Source organism: Prenolepis imparis, unplaced genomic scaffold (genome assembly GCF_030444845.1).
Source record: "Prenolepis imparis isolate NDT839.2.m4 unplaced genomic scaffold, iyPreImpa1.0 SCAF_11, whole genome shotgun sequence".
Taxonomy (NCBI): Eukaryota; Metazoa; Arthropoda; class Insecta; order Hymenoptera; family Formicidae; genus Prenolepis; species Prenolepis imparis.
The window spans coordinates 11,373,697-11,396,868 of NW_028141169.1; the positions used below are offsets into that span (position 1 = coordinate 11,373,697).

At 35.0% G+C, this 23,172-nt stretch overlaps 1 protein-coding gene across 2 annotated transcripts; it reads left to right on the plus strand.

The window, feature by feature from the left end:
* The first annotated feature begins 1,262 nt into the window (after window positions 1–1,262).
* Window positions 1,263–23,061, plus strand: Mlt (tubulin folding cofactor E like protein mlt). Of its 2 annotated transcripts, none has more exons than XM_083050805.1 (7): window positions 1,263–1,606; window positions 13,774–14,384; window positions 14,607–15,006; window positions 18,420–18,589; window positions 18,783–18,891; window positions 19,099–19,203; window positions 19,546–23,061. In XM_083050805.1, the coding sequence occupies exons 2-7, from the start codon at window positions 13,786–13,788 to the stop codon at window positions 19,684–19,686; spliced, it is 1,524 nt and encodes a 507-aa protein (XP_082906931.1). In that variant the 5' UTR covers window positions 1,263–1,606; window positions 13,774–13,785; the 3' UTR covers window positions 19,687–23,061. The 2 variants fall into 2 exon arrangements, with proteins under 2 accessions (XP_082906931.1, XP_082906929.1); XM_083050803.1 differs by having other exon boundaries at window positions 1,267–1,606; window positions 19,537–23,061.
* The last annotated feature ends 111 nt before the right edge of the window (window positions 23,062–23,172 follow it).

A 23,172-nucleotide genomic window follows, 5' to 3' on the forward strand; every position in this document is an offset into this window, starting at 1 on the left:
ATATATTACGAAGCAATTCTGACACGCCGACTCGATATACGTCATCAATAATAATAGAAAGCTATAGGGATAAAAAAATACTTAAAGAAATATACACAAAAAATTAAAAAATCTCCATGCCAACGCTGATTGTCCGCTTTCCTCTCGATAAGTAATCGCATTCACATTGCTTCGGAGAAATGCCATCTAAATTTTTTGTGTAACAGTATAACTTTTTTTTCATTCTCTCTCTCTCGGTCCTTTTTCTACATTTAAATTACATAATCCGATCAAGCAATCCCCCCTACGTGTTCAACTATGCAATCGTCGCGAAACGTTCTTCTAAACTTCATACTTTCGTAAGTACAAGACGATGCAATTAATTGTTAGACATATTTCCGATATATTTTTCATGTTGTTTTTTATGTAATTTGTTCCTGTAGTAGCTGTTTTCGCTTCTCTAATTTAATACATCTGTATATCTATCGGGTATTTTGAATTTGACGATATAATTTTTACATTTTCAAAAAAATATAGATTATTATATACATATGTATATCATATATTATGTATATATTATGTAAATATATATTATGTGTATGTGTGTATATATATGTGTGTACGTGCGCACATCATAAATATTTAAGCTGAGATTCAAAGTAAAAAATGTATACATCATCATATACTACTTTGACAAAATTAAGACTTTGCTAGATTGCATATTATTTTGAAGCCACGTGTATTTTTTTTCTCACGCATTTAACAAATGCTTGCAAATCAATAGAATTATTCTTGACGCATTGAAGACGTACTCAAGACTTCGAGTACAACAAATTGGAAACCCATGTTTTTCAAAGATTAATCGTAAAAAAATATAACCAATATTTCAAAAAAAAATTATTCCTAGATCTCTCATCACAATTGAATATATTTCATACCTCTACATTCAATTTCCGCATTTCCGTCGTGTAGCTGAAAGGACATCCGGATCAAGTTTCACGTCTCACTTTAAACTACAACTCCGAATTCACAACTCGTTAGGAAAAAAAAGAATCAGATATCACTCCGCGCTCGCGACTGTGCGCGTCATCGGCCATTTTTGCGGCGGACCACGTGACCACGAGCGCGGCGGACCACGTGACCGCGAGCGCGGCGGACCACGTGACCGTGAGCGCGGCGACCACGTGACCGCGAGCGCGGCCATCGCGCATGCTCGATTATCGAGCCTCGATACGGTCGATAGTACGGACGCGACCGCCGCCACCGCCACCACCACTTCCACCCTCCACCTCCATCGCGCCTTCCTCGACGGCCGCTCAGCTGTTTCTGTTTACTAAACAAAGGAGAGCCAGTCCAACACTGGATGGCGAACGGCGCGTTCGCGCGCGACGTCACTCATCCTCCGCTCGAAGAATCGACGACGATTCGAGTCCGCGCGACGCCGTGAAGTTGCTGACGCGGACGCGAAAGAGAGTATCTCGCTCGCCAAGTCGAATGCGTAGGAGATAACTGTCGCGAACGCGCGCGCGTGTGTGTGTGTGCGTGTGCAACATATGTGTCTATGAATCCGCGACGGATGTGTGCAACGACGATCTGATCATCGAGGGCGACCTGCGGAGTACAAGCAGTAAGTAGAGAATAAAAAGGACGACTACTCCTGCCAGGCCCGCCTGATCCCTGACCCCGATTTGACCCCCTCCCGAGATTTTGACACGGGCGATATTTCTCGCGCGAAAAACGGGAACTCGCGGAAGTCGTGCCGCGATGGTCACGCTCGTGTGACACGCAATTACGTTACTATATATATATATATATATATATATATACGCGTATACACGCCCGTGTTTGGTTTAGACACAGTAGGGATCTCTCTCTCTCTCTTTCTTTTTCACGCGCGCGCGCGCACGAGAGAGAGAGAAAGAGAGTCGAAAAGGACTACTGGATCTGTCAATATCAGCTGATAAGCCTCCAAAGGCTCGTTTCTCTCTCGCACTCGCGCGTCCCCTTGGATACAACCGTGCTTTCATTAGGAAAGCTATCGGGTTTTGCTGATTACACATCCGTCGAGCGGTATCAACAATTAGATCTAATTGTAAGATGCCATCCGGAAGCGAGTTCACCTCTTACTCTACAGGGCGATTCAGTTAACGTTGGTAGCTCTCATGTTTTTTTTTCAGCGGAGTAGTAACACAATGGAACAATGAGAGAGTTGTGCGAAATCTATATCAATTATATAATTATCATCTTATATGTATTATTATAAGAAAGGGATGTAAACATTTTGAAATGTTAATTAAAGACCAATCTTTTTTTTGCTCGCAAAATTTGTATAATTATCTTTTCGTACATGAAGTTATTTCTACGAAAAAAATTAATTGCTTATTTTTTATATAATTTCAAATGTTAATTCGTAATAATATGAAGCGCGATATAAAATCTTTTTCATTACGAAATGCAAATATATATAGTTTTTGTGTAATATTTATTATCATGCACATCAGTCATGATTTGTCTATTTTTATTTATTTTTTATTTATTTTGTTTTTATTTCTACTTATTTTTATGTTGGAATTATCATCCTGTTCTGCATAATGGGCTTGGCTGCCAGAATGCAAATCGATTGCGCTGTTTCCGGTGCAACATAGAAACCAGTCGCTTTTCTTCATTAAATCGAGCATCAATTTTTTGTTTTACCACAACTTAAGACTCTTCATTTTGTTCCGGTCAATTCTCAGGCGAGATTAATTCATCGCGTTTAGAGAGTCGTTTCGCTAGATCGTTGAATATGATTCAATGTCGATATAAATCGACATCTCGATAAGAACGCGAAGAGAAATAAAACTCGGCGAAATATATATTGCGTATAATAACGTTCAAGCGAGATAGAAAGTGAACGCCTACGATCGCGCTAGAAAAATATCGCGACGTTTTAATAGTTCATAACTCGGTGAAATAATAGTGTTCCATAGCTCGTTGTCGGTATCTCTTTATACTCGCGTCTTATTGCACTTTAGCGCGACTTACGCAACTTTCAGCGCCCGCTGACGCAAAAGCTTCTCTAAACGCGCCCGATCGTCGGTTGCGTAATCGAATTCCGACGTGTCAGCTGTGCTTCCCTTCGCTTCTCCCCCCGTTTCATTGTCTGACGAATTTTATGATTGTACTTTCACACAATGAACATGATGTATTGTCCCCGCGTAATAACCTTGGTAAGATCACAAGGTCGAGGTGGATTTTCGCACAACTCGACTCGCAAAGCATCATGAAGATTTTAATTGGGAGAAAGAAACAAATGACATTATATATTTATCGTATTACAAAAGTATAGGATGTCAGAAATATCGCGCGAATAAATCGAAGAAAGAAAAGAAAGAATTTATTCTCTTCTCTCTGTTATTTAAAAACATGCATTATTTATTTATTATTTGTCTGAAAATTTTATCTAAAAATGAAATCTAGGATCTTGTGAAAAAAATTGTTTTTTTTAAAGACACCAGAAAGTTTGCTAAAGTGCGATAAAGTGCAAATTATTTTGACATTTACAACGCAATCTCGATGGCGCATCGTTTCGAAACGGCGTAGTTTGCTTGCGATCTAATCAGTTTCACGTTCTATTGACAGCGAGTCCTTTCATTTCGCGGTGATTTAACGTCTTTGTGTGCAACCAAGTCCTATTCTTGATTTTTGCATGTTATTTCAATCGATTTCGAAATATTATGTAAACGCAGAGAAGTATATAAGAGAAGTATTACATACGTATACATGCATGTTTGGATGCCAGAGCCAGAAAATTTACGTAGATGCTCGGTGCATCCGATCGCTAAAAATAAACACGTCGCAGTTGCATCGTTTTATCGATTGTCAGATAAAAATCGAGAAGCCATTTCGCTAGATTTCTCGACAAAAATCCTGTTCTCACTCGAGACATTTCAAGAGATTCCACCATATCTCTTTTCCCGACTTCGTATGCGTGTGTAAAAAAGGAAAATAAAAAAAAGAATTGCAAGAATCATCCTTTCCTCGATATCGCAACATTTGTAAGCGGAAACGTGTATCTAATATGAGAAAAAAATCTCGTAGCATCTCTCATTGTCAATAATAATTAATGATCGTCTGTAGAATGTTTCCTGGGAATCTTTTTCTCGGTAAAATAATGCCTAAATAATGCGCGTATCCGGAATGCCATTATCTCGGAATCCATTTAATCGGTAAACAAGTCCGGACCGAACAAATTGCTGATTAAGCGTAATCAAAGCAATCAATCTCATTAGCTCGCGCGCGCGCGCGCGTGCACATTAAAGAAATCTTACGCACTGATATGATTACGGTAGCGTGACTTTGCGAGATTTTCCGCCGGATGAATATTTTCGTGAAACTTCCCCGTTTTGCTCGTCGCGAGATAAAGAAAGTGGATTCCTACTTGGGCATTCTTACGGAAAGCGTTTGTTTACAACATTGCAACATTGAGCGAACATAAAAAGGAAACTAAAGTCCGGCAGACAATGAAGGTAGATGAAAGAAATAAAACGAATTATCAAACTGAGTCATCGGATCGGATTATTCAGAGAATTAGTCGTAGAAATCTGACAATGAGTGTATTGTGTTAAATATTAAATGCTAAATATTTTTTGTTCATTTTATTTTTAATATTTTTTGGTACTGACTTTTTTTATCTTTTATTTTATTTATATTCTATTGCTATTGCGTCAATGTTTCGTCAAAAATAATGCCTAGTCTTATTAAAATTATCTTGAAAAATTATCAAAAATTTATTCAGAGAATTAGTCGTAGAAATCTGACAATGAGTGTATTGTGTTAAATATTAAATGCTAAATATTTTTTGTTCATTTTATTTTTAATATTTTTTGATACTGACTTTTTTATCTTTTATTTTATTTATATTCTATTGCTATTGCGTCAATGTTTCGTCAAAAATAATGCCTAGTCTTATTAAAATTATCTTGAAAAATTATCAAAAATTTATTCAGAGAATTAGTCGTAGAAATCTGACAATGAGTGTATTGTGTTAAATATTAAATGCTAAATATTTTTTGTTCATTTTATTTTTAATATTTTTTGATACTGACTTTTTTATCTTTTATTTTATTTATATTCTATTGTTATTGCGTCAATGTTTCGTCAAAAACAATGCCTGGTCTTATTAAAATTGTCTTGAAAAATTATCAAAAATTATCTCGAAATCTTTCGAAATTGTGAAAAAATTGATTCTGTATAACTTTAAAGTTTGGTTGACTTTCGAAGATTTTGAAAGTTTTTAACGATTTACTCGTGAAATTCTCATGTAAGTCTAGTAACTTTAATAACGTAGTAATAAACCGCTGCTAAAACGCGCGGTTAATTATGCTCAAAAGGGAGAGATGCTCTACAGTATATTCTAAATGGTCTAATGTACACCAAGTGTTTAATAATTACTGCGCAACGTTTGAGCTACAAATAAATATTATATAAAATTATATTAAACTTGCAGAATTTATAAAAACGGACGAAAAGATCTCGTCTTTTTTAATTAGCGTTGATTCCGTATTTTAACTTTTAATTGTCAGTTTTAATTTAAGCGAAAGTATTTAATGTCGAAAATTTTGAAGCCACGCTAATTACGATCGAATCACGATCATATCGAATCTTCCCTGAAAAGAAACGGAATTTTAAACTTATCGAGAGATCTGACTATGAAAAATTGCGCAGTGCTTTTGTATGACATGTCTGTATGTTTATTTTCTCTCTCTCTCGTCGGTGCCGCTTTCTCACACACATCAATTTAATTGCCATGCGCCGATGCGAGACGCGTTTTTTTTAGGAGTCGGACTACAGACAAAGAGAAAAAGAGAGAGAGTATGTATTATCTGATTATAGGAGATTTCCAGTAGTGTGTCTATATATATGAGATAAACGAGAATCGAGGACACTGCTTATCGGTTGTTGTCTCGATGTATTGTTAACAATCGCATGCGTTCTATTTGTAAAATTTTGCGAGAAAATCAGTATTTTAATCTCTTCTAGAAATAAATTTTTCTGACGCTAATCGATTATTTTAAATAAATGTTCGAAGTATCATTTTTTATCCGAGACATATTTTTATATTCAAAAATTAATTTTTAGCTTCGTTATCTTCTGCATCGTCTGTATTAGCTTTATTCAAAATTTCGTGTGACAAAACATTTTACCAGTTTTTAACTGCTTCTATTGAACCGGATGCGCGTTTTTAATCCTTCTGTCAATAAACGGGCTTCAATAAAGGAACTTTAAACGTCAAAAATGTATCGAAACTTTTTTCCGTCCGAAACAAAGTACAAAGAGCCTTTATATTCACAAACTTTCTGAAATATAACGGGAAAGAATATTCGAAGCTGCCTATCAGCTGTTATAAAAAAACTGTCACAGAGCAATGTGTCAAAAACACGTGGTTGAAACCCGGGTACCCATTGAGGGAAAGATGAAAAATTCTGCACATTGACAGAAGGATTAATAATATTATAATATAATTTCACGCGAATCACAATTACACAAAGGTGTCTCGTCGATCAAATAGCTAGATAGAGAATTTAATGCAACAAAGATGCGGACGCGAGGAGGCGAGAGAAATATATATATTGTTTCGTGCACACACATGTACACGCAACATACATATACAATGCTTCCCTCGCGAGCAACCTTGAGCAAAGTGAGTAATATTCGCGTCGACACGAGCTGCATTTGCGCAGCGGAGGAGCATCCAGCGAACTTTCGTCAATGTTACTTCATCGGGTTAAGTTTTGCACGTGAGACGGAAAAGTCCAAGGCGTCTCGCTCCGATGCTCGGTTCGGTGCTTTTAGTTTCTCCGTCGTTTTTTTTTTTTTTTTTTCGTTTGCGGTCGGTGAAAGGCATTGTAATACGCCACGTAAGGAAAGCTCCGATCTTGCCTAATCCGTCGTTTCCTATTTTATTTCCGCGATGCTGGAAGACAAAAGGAGAGGAGAGAGAAGGCGACTTTTTTCTTTCTTAAACAGATCTTTTTTAGCCGAACGCGAATGTCTCACAGATTGCCGATTTATTTTATCGCGATGTTTGCAGTTTTGCACACAATGGCGCTTTGTCCCTTACATATAACGTTATTTGAACAAAACACAGCGAGGCTCATAGAATTTTCTGCGTAATATAAGATCTAAACGCACGTAGAATACGCATTCGTTCTCTTTCTCTGTTTTTCTCTCTCTTTCGCGGTTTAACCTCGATTCCGTTTTTAAATTCAAAGACTTATCGCTGAGACTTGGGACGGTTTTAATGCGCACTACTTGAATTTATCGTGTTTTGTTGGCGCTTGTACCCCGACCTTGAAATTTCTGGCCCGTAGAAGCGTGAGAGAGATTGAAGGATAAATCTGGCTGGACACCTCTACACCAGACAATTTTACTGACAGTTTAATTAGCGGAAACATACAGACGAAGCTAAAGCACTCCCAAATAAAATATATGTGAATTAAAAATGTTGCAAATATTAAAAGAATAAAAGAAAATATAAATAATAAAATATATAATAGATAATAGAATAAAATAATAGAAAAATATAGTGTTTATTCATTTTTTAAAAATAATTTTGACGGCTGAGAATAAATTTCATTCGAATCACCGAAAATAACATGTAAAACTTTTGATAACTATAAGGTCAATTTTTTTTTATGAGAAAGAAGAGATCGGCCGCGTTTTTTCCGGCGTTTTTCGTGTGTCGTATAAACGGCAACGCGACTGACCTAGTGCGCGCCGCCAATTTCATCTGACATTTCGTAATCGCCATCACACACCGTCGTATATTTAGCGTTACGTTACGCGTAGTCGCGCGGGAGAACGGGATGCACAGCTCACTTTAACTGCCGTTCAAGCCTTGCGACTTGTCAGCTGATAGTCAGCTGCGATTCGTGCTATATGTCTGCACTGATGTCTTCTCATTCCACGTTTTTTCCCTTTTCTCGTGAACAACAATAGCAATAAATCGCTAACTCTGTTTGGGAGGCTGGATTAACTTGGAGTCGTTCTCTTTTTCTATATATAAAATAAATAATTTTTATTATGCGCAAAATATATTTATTTTGTACTTTTGTTGCATTTACATAGTCCCTTGTCAATTTATTACGACTATGTTTAATATCAGAATAAACGTTCTTTGCATATTTATTAAATATTTAATTTTTTATAGTTATAATTTTTAGAAAATAATTAAGTCTTTACTCTTGCAATTGTTTCGGATGGGAAAGAGAGGTCTTTTCTCTTTTCCATTTCACAAAATAATTGTTTCTTTTTATTTGATAATTTCTTTAAATGATTTCAAGAATGTTGTTAATTTTGGTTTTTAATATTTAAAATAGTAATAAAAAGTTGATACAAACAATTAATCACGTAACATTAATACAATGACGATTTTACCAGAATATTATAAATTATACTTTTATAATATTACATGTCTTTATAAAAACTAGCATCAACTACAGAGCTATATAATGTCACTGTTGCCACTTTTTAGAATTAAGTTCACATTTAGTGTTGCAATAAAAGTACTTATTATGTAATTTAAAAATACACTTTTAATTACATTAACATGCCATAATTTTGACAATTTATGGGAAAATAAAAAACCGTAGTAAATTGACAAGGGACTATATACGTGATGATTTAATTATTTAATTAAAATATTTATAATAATGTATATCTTAGAATCTCTTTCGACAAATTCCACCTCAAACTTTTCGATGCTCGGGCTTCGTTTCAGCGATTGTAATATGTGAAATACAAATATTCTCCTATCGTAAAAATCGAAACACATCTGCAACGAGCGTGAAATTACGTAGAGAGTGAATCTTGGCTCTTTACAATTTACAATTGTATTCCAGTTACGGTTTCCGTAATTCGTAAAAAACTACGTTTAAATCCTCACGGCAATTTCTCACTCTTGCTTTTCTCTATTTTATTACCTAGTCGCGGATGTATTGTATATCTAATTTGTAAACGGTTTGCTTTCGCAAGCGAGTTTGAAACCGAAATTATACGTTCCGCTTAAGAGACATGTAATTATTATCATGTAAATTCACATATGTTTCATGTGTGGAAATAATATAATGTACGCGGTTAAAAAAAACTCCTTTTTATCGTTCAACTAAAGTAATTGCAAAATTTATTCATAAAAACAATATTATCCTTCGCAGTTTTCTACTATCGTTTATATCTTTCTATCACGTGAAAGACCTAGCATTTAAATAAAATTATCCACGCATTATCATGTAAATTCATATATGTGGAAATAATAATATACGTGGTTCTCCATCCATAAAAACTTCCTTTCGTTCAACTAAAGTAAAATTGCAAAATTTATTCATTTATAAAAAAAAGATGTTATCTCTTGCATTTTTCTACTATCGCTTATTTTTCTATCACATAAAAGACTATTATATAAAATTATAATTTATATAAAATTATCCGCGCATATAAAAAAATTATATGTAAATTCATATGTATGGAAATAATAATATATGCGGTTCTCCATAAAAAAAATCCCTTTCTTTTGTTCAACTAAAAAGTAATTGCAAAATTCATTATAATTCATAAAAAAAATATATTATTCTTTGCATTTTTTTACTATCGATTATTTTTCTATCATGAAAGACTCCTATTTGTATAAAATTATTATTTATACATATAAAATTATTCGCGCATATTATTATCATATAAATTCATAAGTGTAGAAATAATAAATAATATAGGCGGTTCTCCATCAAAGAAAATCCCTTCCTTTCGTTCAACTAAAGTAGTTGCAAAATTTATTCATTCATAAAAAAATATATTATCCTTTGCATTTTTTTTACTATCGATTATTTTTCTATCATGAAAGACTCCTATTTGTATAAAATTATTATTTATACATATAAAATTATTCGCGCATATTATTATCATATAAATTCATAAGTGTAGAAATAATAAATAATATAGACGGTTCTCCATCAAAGAAAATCCCTTCCTTTCGTTCAACTAAAGTAGTTGCAAAATTTATTCATTCATAAAAAAATATATTATCCTTTGCATTTTTTTATTATCGCTTATTTTTCTATCACGTGAAAGATCTATTTGTATAAAATCATATCGCTTATTTTTTCATTACGTGACCTATGATTCGTATAAAATTAGACGAGAGATCGATGTTATTCGCATCTCTCAGAAATAACATCTCTCATGAAAGAAGACGAAAATCTAAAACACAATTCCCAGATGCAGAAACGCGTCCACTGACCGTGCCCGGACTTTCCCGGACTATCGTGTCGAGATGGAGCAACTCCTCGACTCCAACGTGACGTTGTTGCAGCGCACGGTTTTGTTAGCTAGTCCTCGTTCGCTCGCTCGTAGAGCGGAGAAAGTTAATTTCGCATGGCCGTTGAACCGATATCGCCGCTATATTACGTAGGAGAATCGAGCGCGCGGACGCGCTCGTAGAGATCGCGATTTATAACACTTGCTACTAGGCTAGCCGGTCCTCTCCTCTCGATCGACGACGCCTCGGTTTGGAGCCGGCCTGATCTCGAGATCATCGCATCTCGAATTAACTCTCCGCGATCTGACATGTATATGAGCGCATTTTCTCGCTGATTTTCCTCGCTTAGGCCTCGCAAACAAAGCTCTTGTTCCGAATTTCCGGTGCATAGGTTTTGTTCTCTATAATTTTCGTTTTATTTCTAACAAGGCGATATAAAACGCGAATAGTTATTTTCTCCGGAGGATGTCCTTATTTTTTTTAAATTCTTTTCTTCTTGTTTAATGTATGCGATTTCGTTTGTATACTTTCTTTTTCCTTAAATAATTTAACAAATTTAATTGTACAAGCTCGAGCGCGTATAGAATCTTTTAGAAAAATAATAAATTGGAAAGATGAGATATATAAATATGTACAAAAATAGAGATAATAATCGCAACAAATTTTTTAATCTCTCTTATATTATTTTGATATCTTTTAGAAAATTACTTTAATCTTTCAGAAGCATTATGAATTGAAAAAGAATAGCAAATAGCTGAGAACAATAATTTATTCTTCTCTCTTTCTCTCATCACACACATATCGTTATTTGTCTGTCGCAATGAATATTTATAGAGCGCAAAATTTGCATCGCGATTATGCGAGAATCGTTCTTCATTTCACTACATTTTCCATAACGCACAGGCGTAAAACGATTGTAAATTAGTATAGAAATGTGCGACGCGACGTAATCGGTAATGGCCTTCTTACGTAAAACGCGAGTGCAATTTCACGTGCGTCCAGCAAAAGCGAATGGTTGTTTTTTTTTCATGTTACATATGTCGTCCAAGCGACACGTAACACGGTCTTCCGTCTTTCGCGAGCGAGAATACCCAAGAATTTCCGACTTGTACGCAGAGAAAATTTTCTCTTAAAATTTACCCTGAAAATCATGATAATCGTGGAACAATATGGTATAGAAAGAATTTCTCTGATTAATATTTATCACAATAAAAATAATAATATCTATCCCAATAAAATATAAAATATGTTTGATTAATTTTACTATGCAGTTTAGAAAAATTAATCAAACATGTTTTATATTTTATTGGGATAGATATTATTATTTTTATTGTGATAAATATTAATCAGAGAAATTCTCATAAAATTCTTCCCATATACCATATTGTCCCACAATTACCATGATTTTCAGGGTAAGTTCTAAGAGAAAATTCTCTCAGTGTATGCAGATCTTCCGCATCGCTTGAATTTTTTATCGATCCTAGGATTTCGCGAGATGCGCAACATACGGATATCAGGTAGTGGGAAGTATCTTTCTTTCCTGTCAAGATCAAGACAATTCGAAGTATCTCGATACGCCGAGCCTGTGTCAGGCTGCCACTTCGTTGGCCGCACACTTTCGCGAATGCAAACGCAAAACCAGTCACTCTCTTCGGTCTAATAAATAATGCAATTGTGCGGACATTAAAGTCGGGGACATTATCGTGTTGTGCGACAACACGTGGAAGGTGGTTGAATCGCGGTCGTCATGCATAGTGAAGACGCGTCGAACGACATAGTCGCCGTATATAGGCGCGCACACGCGTGTAGAAAGACATTTATCGCTGATTGAAGATGTGGTAATACGGCTACGTATTAATAAACGTGCCGTATGATAGAGCTCTGCTACTATTGCCCGTTGTCTAGCGAATCGTCGGCTACGACGCTCGAGAAATCGCGATGAAAAGTCGTTGAGAATTTTTCCTACAGTATGATATTAATCGAATTAATAGTTAAAATTTGAATATTCAACAATGTAATATCATTTAAATAGAGAATTAATTTTAAAACTAAATTTAAAAAATTATAAGCTGTTGTATTGCATTTTATCACAAACTCGAATTAAACATATAATTTCTTTCAATTAACAATTAATATTTAAAAATTAATATTATGATTTAAAATACGCGATGAAAAATTATTGTTGAGAATTGTTCTTGTGTATGATTTTAATCGAATTAATGGCTTCAAAACTTAAACTTGAATATTCAACAATTTAAATATCAATAGAATAGAAAATTAATTTTAAAATTAAATTTAAATAATGATGAGCTATTATAATTGCTATTTATTACAAATTTGTATTAAATATATATAATAACGAAAATTTGATTAATTTTTATTTCTTTTGATTAATATTTAAGATATAGTATTACGATTTAAAATACGATTTCTTCGCGAATAGAAACTATAGTTATCTATATTAATTTTTCCAGCGATAATTTTTAAAATATATTTTATATATATACAGGAGTTTGAAAAACAACTAAACGTGTCTATGATAGGTTTTCCAAGGCTTCATCCGAGTCCGATCCGTTTCAATCTTTAAATGGATCCCAAAATAGATGCACTCTCTACTCGTGAGAATTCTTCAGCCTCTTTCTCTTTCACAGACTTTATTGAACTTGAGTTTCTAGAATTGACAGACTGAACATCTAGTATATCATCCCTTACGACTTTTCACAGACTTTATCTTCAAACTAAAATACTAAAATACTTCTTTTCCTTTCTTTATATGTTAATTTAATTTTTCCCCTTTTATCGGGAATGATTTATCTCAGTCAGCGTGTGTCTTTCCGCTTCGATAGACAAAACAGGTTGAGAAAATCACTCCGGGTTCTCCCCTCGCGTGTCGGCCGCGCGTGGGCGAGCGCAATCACGAGAGGAATCGTTTTGTGTCGACCGTGCCTGGAGAACCGGTACCGGTTCCCAGTCGCTGCGCAAAAAGACAATGGCATGACCTTAGCGGATATGGTGAGACCAGATTCTAACGTGTCTCGAGGATGACCGGCTCGAAGGTTTTTCCTTCTCCCTTTTCTGGTCCCGCGGTTTCGCTTTGTGTTATTTGGATGCGTATTTGTACTTCAATTCTCATACGTATCAAGATGGAGAGGAAATAGAATTTATTCTCAAACAGCTCGAGTCTCTCCCTACTCTCAGTTTCGTCTTTTCTCCTTTATTGAAGCATTGAACTTCAATAACATAAAAAAATTAGCTACCATAGCTTTTAGCTATCCCTATATTACACATGAAATTTAGTTATCATGTCTAAATTTAGCTATGATAGCTAATATTTTTTAGCTATAGAATTCTCCGTTAAACTATAGCTAAAATTTAGCTAATTTTTTTCCCGTATATATTTGATTATGTGCACATAATATTCCCTTCACAGTTGAAAGCTATTCTCTAGCATAATTGTAGGATATATAAAGAAAAGCATATTTTTTCCTAATAAATTTCCCCAGAATGCTGTAAAAATGCCGTCGTTGCTGGAAGCGCTGGAGCTAAAGTACGGCAGCTCGACGACGGACTGCTCGTTGACGGACGACGAAGCCGAGTCCGGGTCGCCCAAGGCCGCCCTGTCGGTGAGCATCTTCATCCCGAAGAAGTCGCCGCGGCACACGGTGCCGGCGTTGCTGGTGCTCCAGGACTGTGACATCGAGTCGGCGGGCAACGATGCCGAGAAGCTACGTAGCAAGTGCAAGAACGTCGAAGAGCTCGATCTCGCCCAGAACAAGCTGTCGCAGTGGACGGAGGTGTTCGGCATTCTGCAGCACATGCCCAAGATCAAGTTTGTCAACCTCAGTTTCAACTGCCTCGCGGAGGTGCTGGACGTCAAGCACGGTAACTACGATCTTCTGAGAAATCTTGTGCTGAACGGCACCAGGGTATCCTGGTCGACGGTGCAGGGTCTGGTGCGGCTTCTACGGAATCTCGAGGAGCTCCATTTGTCGTTGAACGAGTACAAAACGGTGGATCTCGATTTCCAGAAGCCGGAGAACGCGAACCCGGCGCTGAAGAAGTTGCACTTCACCGGAAATCCGGTCGAGGTTTGGAACGAGATCTCCAAATTGGGGTAAGTTTCTTTTTTTTTTATACTAATATTTTTTATTATTAATATATATAAAATATATAAAATATATTATATATATAAAATAATTAATAAAATTAATATTAATAAATCGTTTCGAGATTTTTTAAATGTTTAAATATAATAAATAAAAATTAATTTAAAATTAGTTTAAAAATAACTTTCTTCGTTCGGTCGCACTCATTATAGCCATGTATTTTTTTTTAGATATCTATTTCTAAATCTGAAGAGCCTCGTCCTCGCCGAATGCCCGATCAGATCGTTCGGTCTGGAGGAAAATCGGAATCTGCCGCCCGAGACCGACCGACGAGCGAAGGAAGAGGATCATGGGCAGGACAGCGAGAATATGAATCATTTGGATGCAGACGAGCACACGTCGGCGGACGAGAAGGGTAATAGGATATTCGAGAGTAAGGTCAATTACGACAGATCCGAGTCGGAGTCGGAGTCCAACGGAACGACCATCAAATCGCCCCACGATCCCTTCAGAATGCTGAGGTTCTTGAACGTGAACGGTACCCTGTTATCGACCTGGGACGAGGTCGAGAGGCTTGCCAGGTTCCCCGCCCTCAAGTCGCTCAGGATTCAGGGATGTCCGCTTTTCGAGGTAAGCGACTCCTTCCTTCTTCCGACGATCGAAGATTGGAAAGTCTGAAATTACGTTCGCCCGTTTGGGAAACGTTTCGATTGATGTACTTCGATGCCACGTTTCGCTCGTCGATTAAAGACCGGATGCGATTTCACCTCTGATGCACAATTCATCCTTCATCTTTTCTAAATGGCTATAATATTGCACGCGTATATAATATAATTCGAAATAAAAGGTATCTAAATATCTTTGCGTGTTGCGTATCTATTAAAAAAAAAATGAAATAAATTTCTCGAAGAGCCAGAAATTAATTCTAACGGAAGATAATTATAATGCACGCGATAGAGTTTGAGCTTTTAATCATTACCTTCTTAGACCAGAAGGCGGAGCGTTATTATGTTCTTTGAAGTTAACTCGCAAAGCAAATTTATTCCACGAACGATCGGAGAGAAAATACGTCACGAAATATGATACGGTACGGAAATTATTTGAAGCGTAGGGTTATTTTCACCCTCTCAAAGAGAGAGAGTGCGTCGGGATGTTCAATCTCGACGATAGACAGATTGGAGACACGTGTCTAATCTCTGACAGCATCGAATGCGACTATCTGAGAAATATGCGTGTCCTAGTGAGCTCGAAGAGAGCTTTCCGCAGGCATTAATGCAACCGAGTCTTGGCATTTGCTCAAGTAGGCTTGATGCAACGCATGAGTTTCAAAAACAAGTTTTCGAAATCGATAGACTCTACAAACACGCAATCTTGTGTTTCCAAGCACTGTGTGAATTAACAGAATATAAAGAAAGATATTCGCTCCTTTGTATTTTATAAAACGTAGAAGCCTCGTTATTTTACCTATATATGTCAGAATATCGGAATAAGATAGATCGACACACGATAGTGCTAATTAAAATGACGCGTGTGCGGTGACCTTCTAATCAATGAACAACCAGTTTTATTGCGGAATGCGGTTTCTATTCTTTAAGTTGTCGGTGTCTATAATTGCAGGCACGATGTATTACGAGGGTGTAGCTCTTTGACATTATTTATAATTGATGCAAAATGCAATTCGCATTTTTATTATCCAATTTGAATCATTATTTCAAAGATTCAGTTGCCATATATATAGTTTTTTCATTATTTTTTTATTTCTGAGAATCATTATTTTTTATATTATTATTAATTTATTATTTTTTATTATGGCTCCAACCATTCTCTGAGCAGTTATAATGCTACAAAAAAGTTTCTCTCTATAATTTTTCAAAATGCAAATATACATCTGCAGCTTTTATATTTATATCTTTATATTATATTATATTTTTATATTATATTTATTCTCTATTTCTCTAATATATAATATGTGTAATTAATATGTCCAATATATTTATATATATAATAATTCAGAAATAAGAAAAATAATGAAAAAATATATATACAATATATATTTTTTTTCTCATTTCGTCTAACCGAATATAATTACGCGCGCGAAGCAAAGTTATATTGTTTTTTGATAATAAAGTCTTAAAAATTGCAACGCATGTATAAAAATTATTATTGCAATCAATACATAAAAATTTAATATCTGTGCTTTCATTAAATTCGCATATCTGTACATACACATCCACCACGCTGCATATCTCGCGCGAGACTGACGACTGATCGCAAGACTCTCGACTCTTGACTCTTGACTCTGAGCAACGATGTCGCTGTCGCCATCTGACGGCGAAACCTAACTTCACAGCCAAGAATGAATCGGACCCGGCGAAACATCTCTCTCTTTCTATCCTTTCCATCAGATTAGCGCATCTCATACGTCCACCACGCTGCACGTCTCGCACAAGACTAATCCCCACCACCGACCCCAAGACTCTGCCCCCTCCCGAAGGTGAAACCTAACTTACAGCCAAGAATGAACCGGAGCCGACGAAACCATCTCTCTCTTTCTAGCCTTTCCATTAGATTAACGCATTCCATACGTCCGTCACGCTGCGCGTCTCGCGCAAGACTGATTTTCGTGCGAGATATCGCGATTGCAAGACTGATGATCAGTCTCGCGCGAAGCGTGCAGCGTGGTGGACGTATAGAGACGCGAGTCTAAAGGTCAATGTCCACGATGCTAGAAGTCGGTCCGAGAACTTGGACAGAGTTCTAGCATCGTGGACATTGGCCTTTAATAATAATAACATAGATTTGATCAAGATTCTTGTAGAAAATTATATTTTTTTCTTCACATTTTCTGTTAAAAATTTAAATTGCATAATTAATAAATATATTTTTTTATGTATTGATTGCAATAATAATTTTTATGCATGCGTTGCAATTTTTGAGATTTTATTATCAAAGAATAATATAACTTTGCTTTGCGCACGTAATTATATTCGGTTAAATTAAACGAAATGAGAAAATATATATAGAAAGAGAGATATATACAGACGTGTGCAGATTATTAGATTCAAACATATTTTTATGTTGAGATTACTTCACAGTTTTTTTGCGTTTTATAATAGACACATTTATTTAAGTTTTATTATTTTTTTTTTATAAAAGATTGAAGACTTTTTTATAATATTTTGACCTGCAGATTATTCGGAAACATCTTTTTTAGTGATAAAAGTTCATATTGAATCAGCAAGCGATCACTGCGCGTATTCATAATGTTTGTGTCATATTATTGATGATATTGATTGGCTTTTTGTCGTGTTAGTTTTGTACAAATCTGAATAAGGTACACTATAAACAATAATTTATCTTTAATGTTAATTAAATTTTAATCTTAAAAATTTTAAGGTTTGGAGAAGAAAAATGATTTATATACAGACGTCTGTGTAGATGATAAAACTCAAACGTTTTTACTGTTTTAATGATTTATTTGAGGAAATAAATCTTAATATACAGAATAGTTAAGATTACATTTTAATAAATAAATTATTTTAATAAATAAATAAATTATATTTTAATAAATAGATTACATTTTTCTTCTTTAAATCTCAAAATTTTTACGATTAAAATTCAATTAAAATTAAAAATAAATTGGTGTACATTATTCAGATTTGTACAAAACTAACACGATAAAACCAATCAATATCAGCTAATATGACACAAACATCATGGACACGCAGTGACCGCTTACTGATTCAATACGAGTTTTTAAAAAAGATATTCCGAATAATCTGCAAATCAAAAAATGATTAAAAAATCTTCAATCTTTTATAAAAAAAATAAAACTTAAATAAGTGTGTCTATTAAAAAACGCAAAAATATAAAAATATGTTTGAGTTTAATAATCTGTACACGTCTGTATGTATATATATCTTTGAAATAATGATTGAGAAATAATGAAGATATAAAACTTAGATCCCTTTTCATTAATTTATAGAGCAATTAATCAATATGAATATTTGTTCATCGCTTTGTATCTGTCTGTTTAACATCAGAGCCCTCGCGAATACACAGAACACGAGAGGCGGCAGCTACTAATAGCTCGATTGCCAAACGTCGAGACTTTGAACGGCGGCGGCGTAATATCGTCCCAGGAACGCGAGGACGCCGAGAGGGCTTTTATACGTTATTACATGGACAAGCCGGAAGCTGATCGACCTGAAAGGTGAGTATCGACCCTCACAAAATTGTCCCGAAGTTTGCTCCCTCGGTGATCATTTTGAATGAATCTCGTACACGTTACAATTCCGCAAATTCGTTCTAACTTTGCTCTGAGCCTATTAGAGTATTCTGGTTTCAAGATCGTCGCTTCTTTTCGCCGGAGACGCCCCAACTTGACCCCCTTTTTCAATTTTCAGATATTCCGAGCTCGTGGCTATTCACGGAAAGTTGGACCCCTTGGTGAACGTGGATTTGACACCGGAGAAGAGGGTCAAGGTCACGTTCACTTACGGAGATCTCGTCGAGGTATTTAATTTCGTGTTTAAATTTAATCACTTCAGACAGGCGTGTCGTATTGAAAAGCATACTTGCAACTTGGAAATTAATTAATTTATTTATTTATAATTTTATTAATATAATTAAACATGAAGATTGTATAAATTTTTATTCGCGATACGTATAAGAAGATTTTCAGATGAGGTATTTATAGTTACGCACGATTCATTTTTTTAGGTACGATCGGTGGATGTATATAGAACAGTTTTCGAATTAAAAACCAAATTGGAAAGTATGGTGAAAATTCCTGCCAACAGAATGAGACTCTTCTATGTTGATCAGGTAAGACGGTTCCGTTCTGTATTAATTAAACGAATTTTAATATTGTTTTCGCAGAACGTTTGCTTCCTCGATCGTTCCTTTGAAAAACCCGAAGTCGCGATATAAATCATACTGTCCTTTCACATGATTCACATTCCTTTTTATCCTGAATATCCCAAAACTTCCGGTAAAAAGTATTTCCCGAAATATTAGGAACAAGGTATGGAAACAACTTCTCAGAGTCTACACTACGTAAAATTTTGCGAATTGTTAAAAATACCACGTTTATCTCCATCATTTACAATAAGAATAGACAAGTGTAATCTCGAAGAATATATCGCAATTGTTTTTTAGGAAATGAAGGCGCAATACGGGCCGGAAGAAATGCTATATCCGAACAAGCAGCTCTACCGATACAACATTAGAAACGGCGACGAGATCATCATCGACAGCAAACTGAATCGATTCGCGTCGACGTCGTCTACATCTTCCATTCGTTCCTGAGGAAGATCGAGACGCGAATCGAGCGGTATTGAAGAAATCCGATAGTTCTTCAGAGATTTTTTGATCTCTTACTTATTACTTCGCGATGCGATTCGTTTGTTGCCGAATTGTAATGATAAAGAAACATCGGTTTTTCACGATAGATAACCGAGAACTGTTACAATCGGCGATTCGGAAACGTTTCCCTGCACATGAAGATATATGTGAACTAAACAATTTAGAAGAATTGCAGATGTTCGATGTTGTATTACACTAAATATTTCAGAAATAATAACTGACATACAATAATTCTGAATTGGCGAAATATAGCTATCGACTGAAATTTTTAGGACGCGAAGTGTCTCCTCAAAAAAAGGTACATTTTTCCAAAAATCATTACGAATTATCGCGATCGATAATGCACTTTAATCGCAGCAAAGTCGTCTGACGCTATTTACAGATAATTATTATACATATAATTATTTCTCTATAAAATAAGAAACTCATCCATCGTCTCGACATATGAACTTAAACCGCTACTACTAACGAATCTGGCGCATGTAGAGAATAATTGTTTCCAGTATATACTTAGATAAAGTAGATGGTCGTCGATTTAAGTACATAAGTTTTCTTTAATGTAGAATAATAATTCTCGTCTGTTTCAGGCGACAAAATGTAATGGGAAAGGATTGTACATAGTCAATATTTCAATTTTCAGCCAAATTCGATGTAGCTAGCAATATGCGAGCTTACAGGAGACTTTTATCTTCTTATTTATCGATGCTCGACTTAGGGGACGATAGGGATTTCGTAGGGAAAAAATGATTTACGCGATTATTATGTGACGTGTTCACGTAAACCTTAATTAATAATATAATGCCAACAACTACTGTGACGAGGCGCGCTGCTAATGACGAAGAGAATGAAATATTTTTGTAGATCAAGGTCACAGTTTAGCTTTAAAGAAGTACTCGTTCACGACGAGCGCGTTTTTGTTGCAATGATAAAAAAAAATGTTTAACGCACTCGCAGCTGTCGTTTCCGTCGCGCACGCATTTTTATACACACGAAGAATGCGTGCGAATCTTTTTGCGAGGGTCACTCGTGCGTAGATGTAAACCGCATGCAAGGAAAATCTCGTGCTTAATAGAATAGTAGAGTGTATCGCTGGTTCGCAAGTGTCATTCACTTACATTGTCATCTTGACTTTTGAATGATCTTACTTTCTCTCGAGGTGATACGTTTATGTAAAAACTCTTTCTTTTCCCTCAACTCTGCGCGAAATTAAAACAAGCACAAGTATCATCAATTTGTAAGTTTTTCTCGTCCTGGTCTAGACGATTTAGAATTAGGATATTGCAGCGTCGAAACGTGAAAGAAAATTTGCGATATCGCGCAAAATTTGTATAAAGTTAAAGCTGCATTGATAGTCGCTATCGATGGTCTATTCTCGGTATGTACTTAAGTACAAATTAAGTACTTTCGAATAATGTGTTTTTTTTTATTCCAAGGTGTTGAACTATAACGCAATATGAGTAAACGATTGTACATTATTGCTTCGTGAAATGAATACAGATCATATGATACATTGATAACTCTGATAGAATCATGATCAGTCGTAGCAAGGCAAATTTCCAATGTGATTTTATATAAAAAAAGGCATATACGCACGTACATATATAATTTCTGAAAAAGTATGCTTTTTTCAAATATATCTCGTTGCATTTATGACTTATCCCGATTTTTGAGCACACAAGCGAGCTTGTGAAAAGGGAGTTACCGGAACGTTGCGTTGCTTTGTTCTTTGAATCCGCCGGCACCGCGCAAAATGTTCAGCTACAAAGCGTTAGAGAAAAAGAAAAACGGACAGATCGAGTTTCTTTACTCAGCAAGCAACGAAGCTTGAAGAGTCACTTAGTGCCTGCCTTTTACGCGTACTAGTAACTCTGATACTTCTTGTGAATATTATGAAGCGTAATTCGGGACGTGCGGCGAGGCTCTCTCTACATAAAGAGAAACACTAACCGAATTCTCTTGCAGCGGTACGATGTTTATAAAAAAACCGCACTTCGCCAATAATGATAATAATCTTTGGTCAATGATTAAAGAAAAATATTCGTAAAACGAGTTTTAATATATTATTATACAGATTTGATACTCCTCTAATTTAGTACCAATTATCGAAGATAAAGTATAATAACATATTTACAACATGTATTATTTTATTTAATTATTATAACATGTTTTAACATTATTTTAAAATTTAATTAGCAAATTTTCGCTTTATTAATATTTTTTGACAGAAATCAATCAGCTGATTAAAGGGTTAATTTGCTAATTAATTTTTAAAATGTTATAAAAATTAAAATAATAATGTTTTAAATAAATATGTTATATAATTCTTTATAAACTCGATTAATATTTTTGACAATTATCAACTGATTTCTGTCAAAAAATGTTAATCGCAGATAAGACATTATAACATATTATTCATAACATATTACTAAATTAAAAATTTTTAACATATTATTTTAAAATTTATTTAGCAAATTAACGCTTTACTAATATTTTTTGACAGAAATCAGCTAATTAAAGCATTAATTTGCTAATTAAATTTTAAAATGTTATAAAAATTAAAATAATATATTTTAAATAATATGTATGTTATAATACTTTTATATTAGGTGCTTTCCATTTACATCAAAGCTCAGATAAATCTCACTTTTGTCTTTCTTTAACATGGATGTTGAAGAAAGACAGAAGTGAGATTTATCTGAGTTTTGATGTAAATGGAAAGCAACTATAAACTCGATTAATATTTTTGACAGTTATCAGCTGATTTCTGTCAAAAAATATTAATCGAGTTAAAACAAACTTTATATTATCTTTTTGAAAATATTGTTTTTAACATAATAAGTCGAAGAATAACGCGCGTTTGTGCTGTTCTAGTACGTATAAAAAGAAAGTGGTTTTGTTCGTGCTACTCGGAATTCTTTAACAGACTCGATCGTGATTTACTTACAAACTACGAAACGGAATCTTGCTACTCGAGAAATTCGACTAGACGTTTCTCAGAGATGAAAAAAAGAGATTCACCGCGATTGCCAGGAAGACGTTAACTCTATCGGATTCCAATGTCATGTTTGCGTCCTGCCTTCGCGATACAAAACGCACAATTGACGCGAGTCGTTTGGTCGATGTTAACACAAGAGCCAAAAAGAAAATCGATCATCACGAAGGAAGGATAAAAACGAATTGGTAGTGGAATCCCATGCTGTATGTGTCTAGTCTCGAAAAAAGGAACTCTGCATTATTCTCATTTTACATAATACGATCCTTTTTTTGTGCTGGCGCAAATGTACGTACTAACGAAATAAATCTCGTTTATATGACAAATCGTTCTTCGATGGTTTTTCCCTCATCTTTACTTTCGATGAACTTAAATATCTGTAATTCATTGGAATTTGACGATTAGTTTTTTAATCGTCAAAGAGCGAATTAACATCC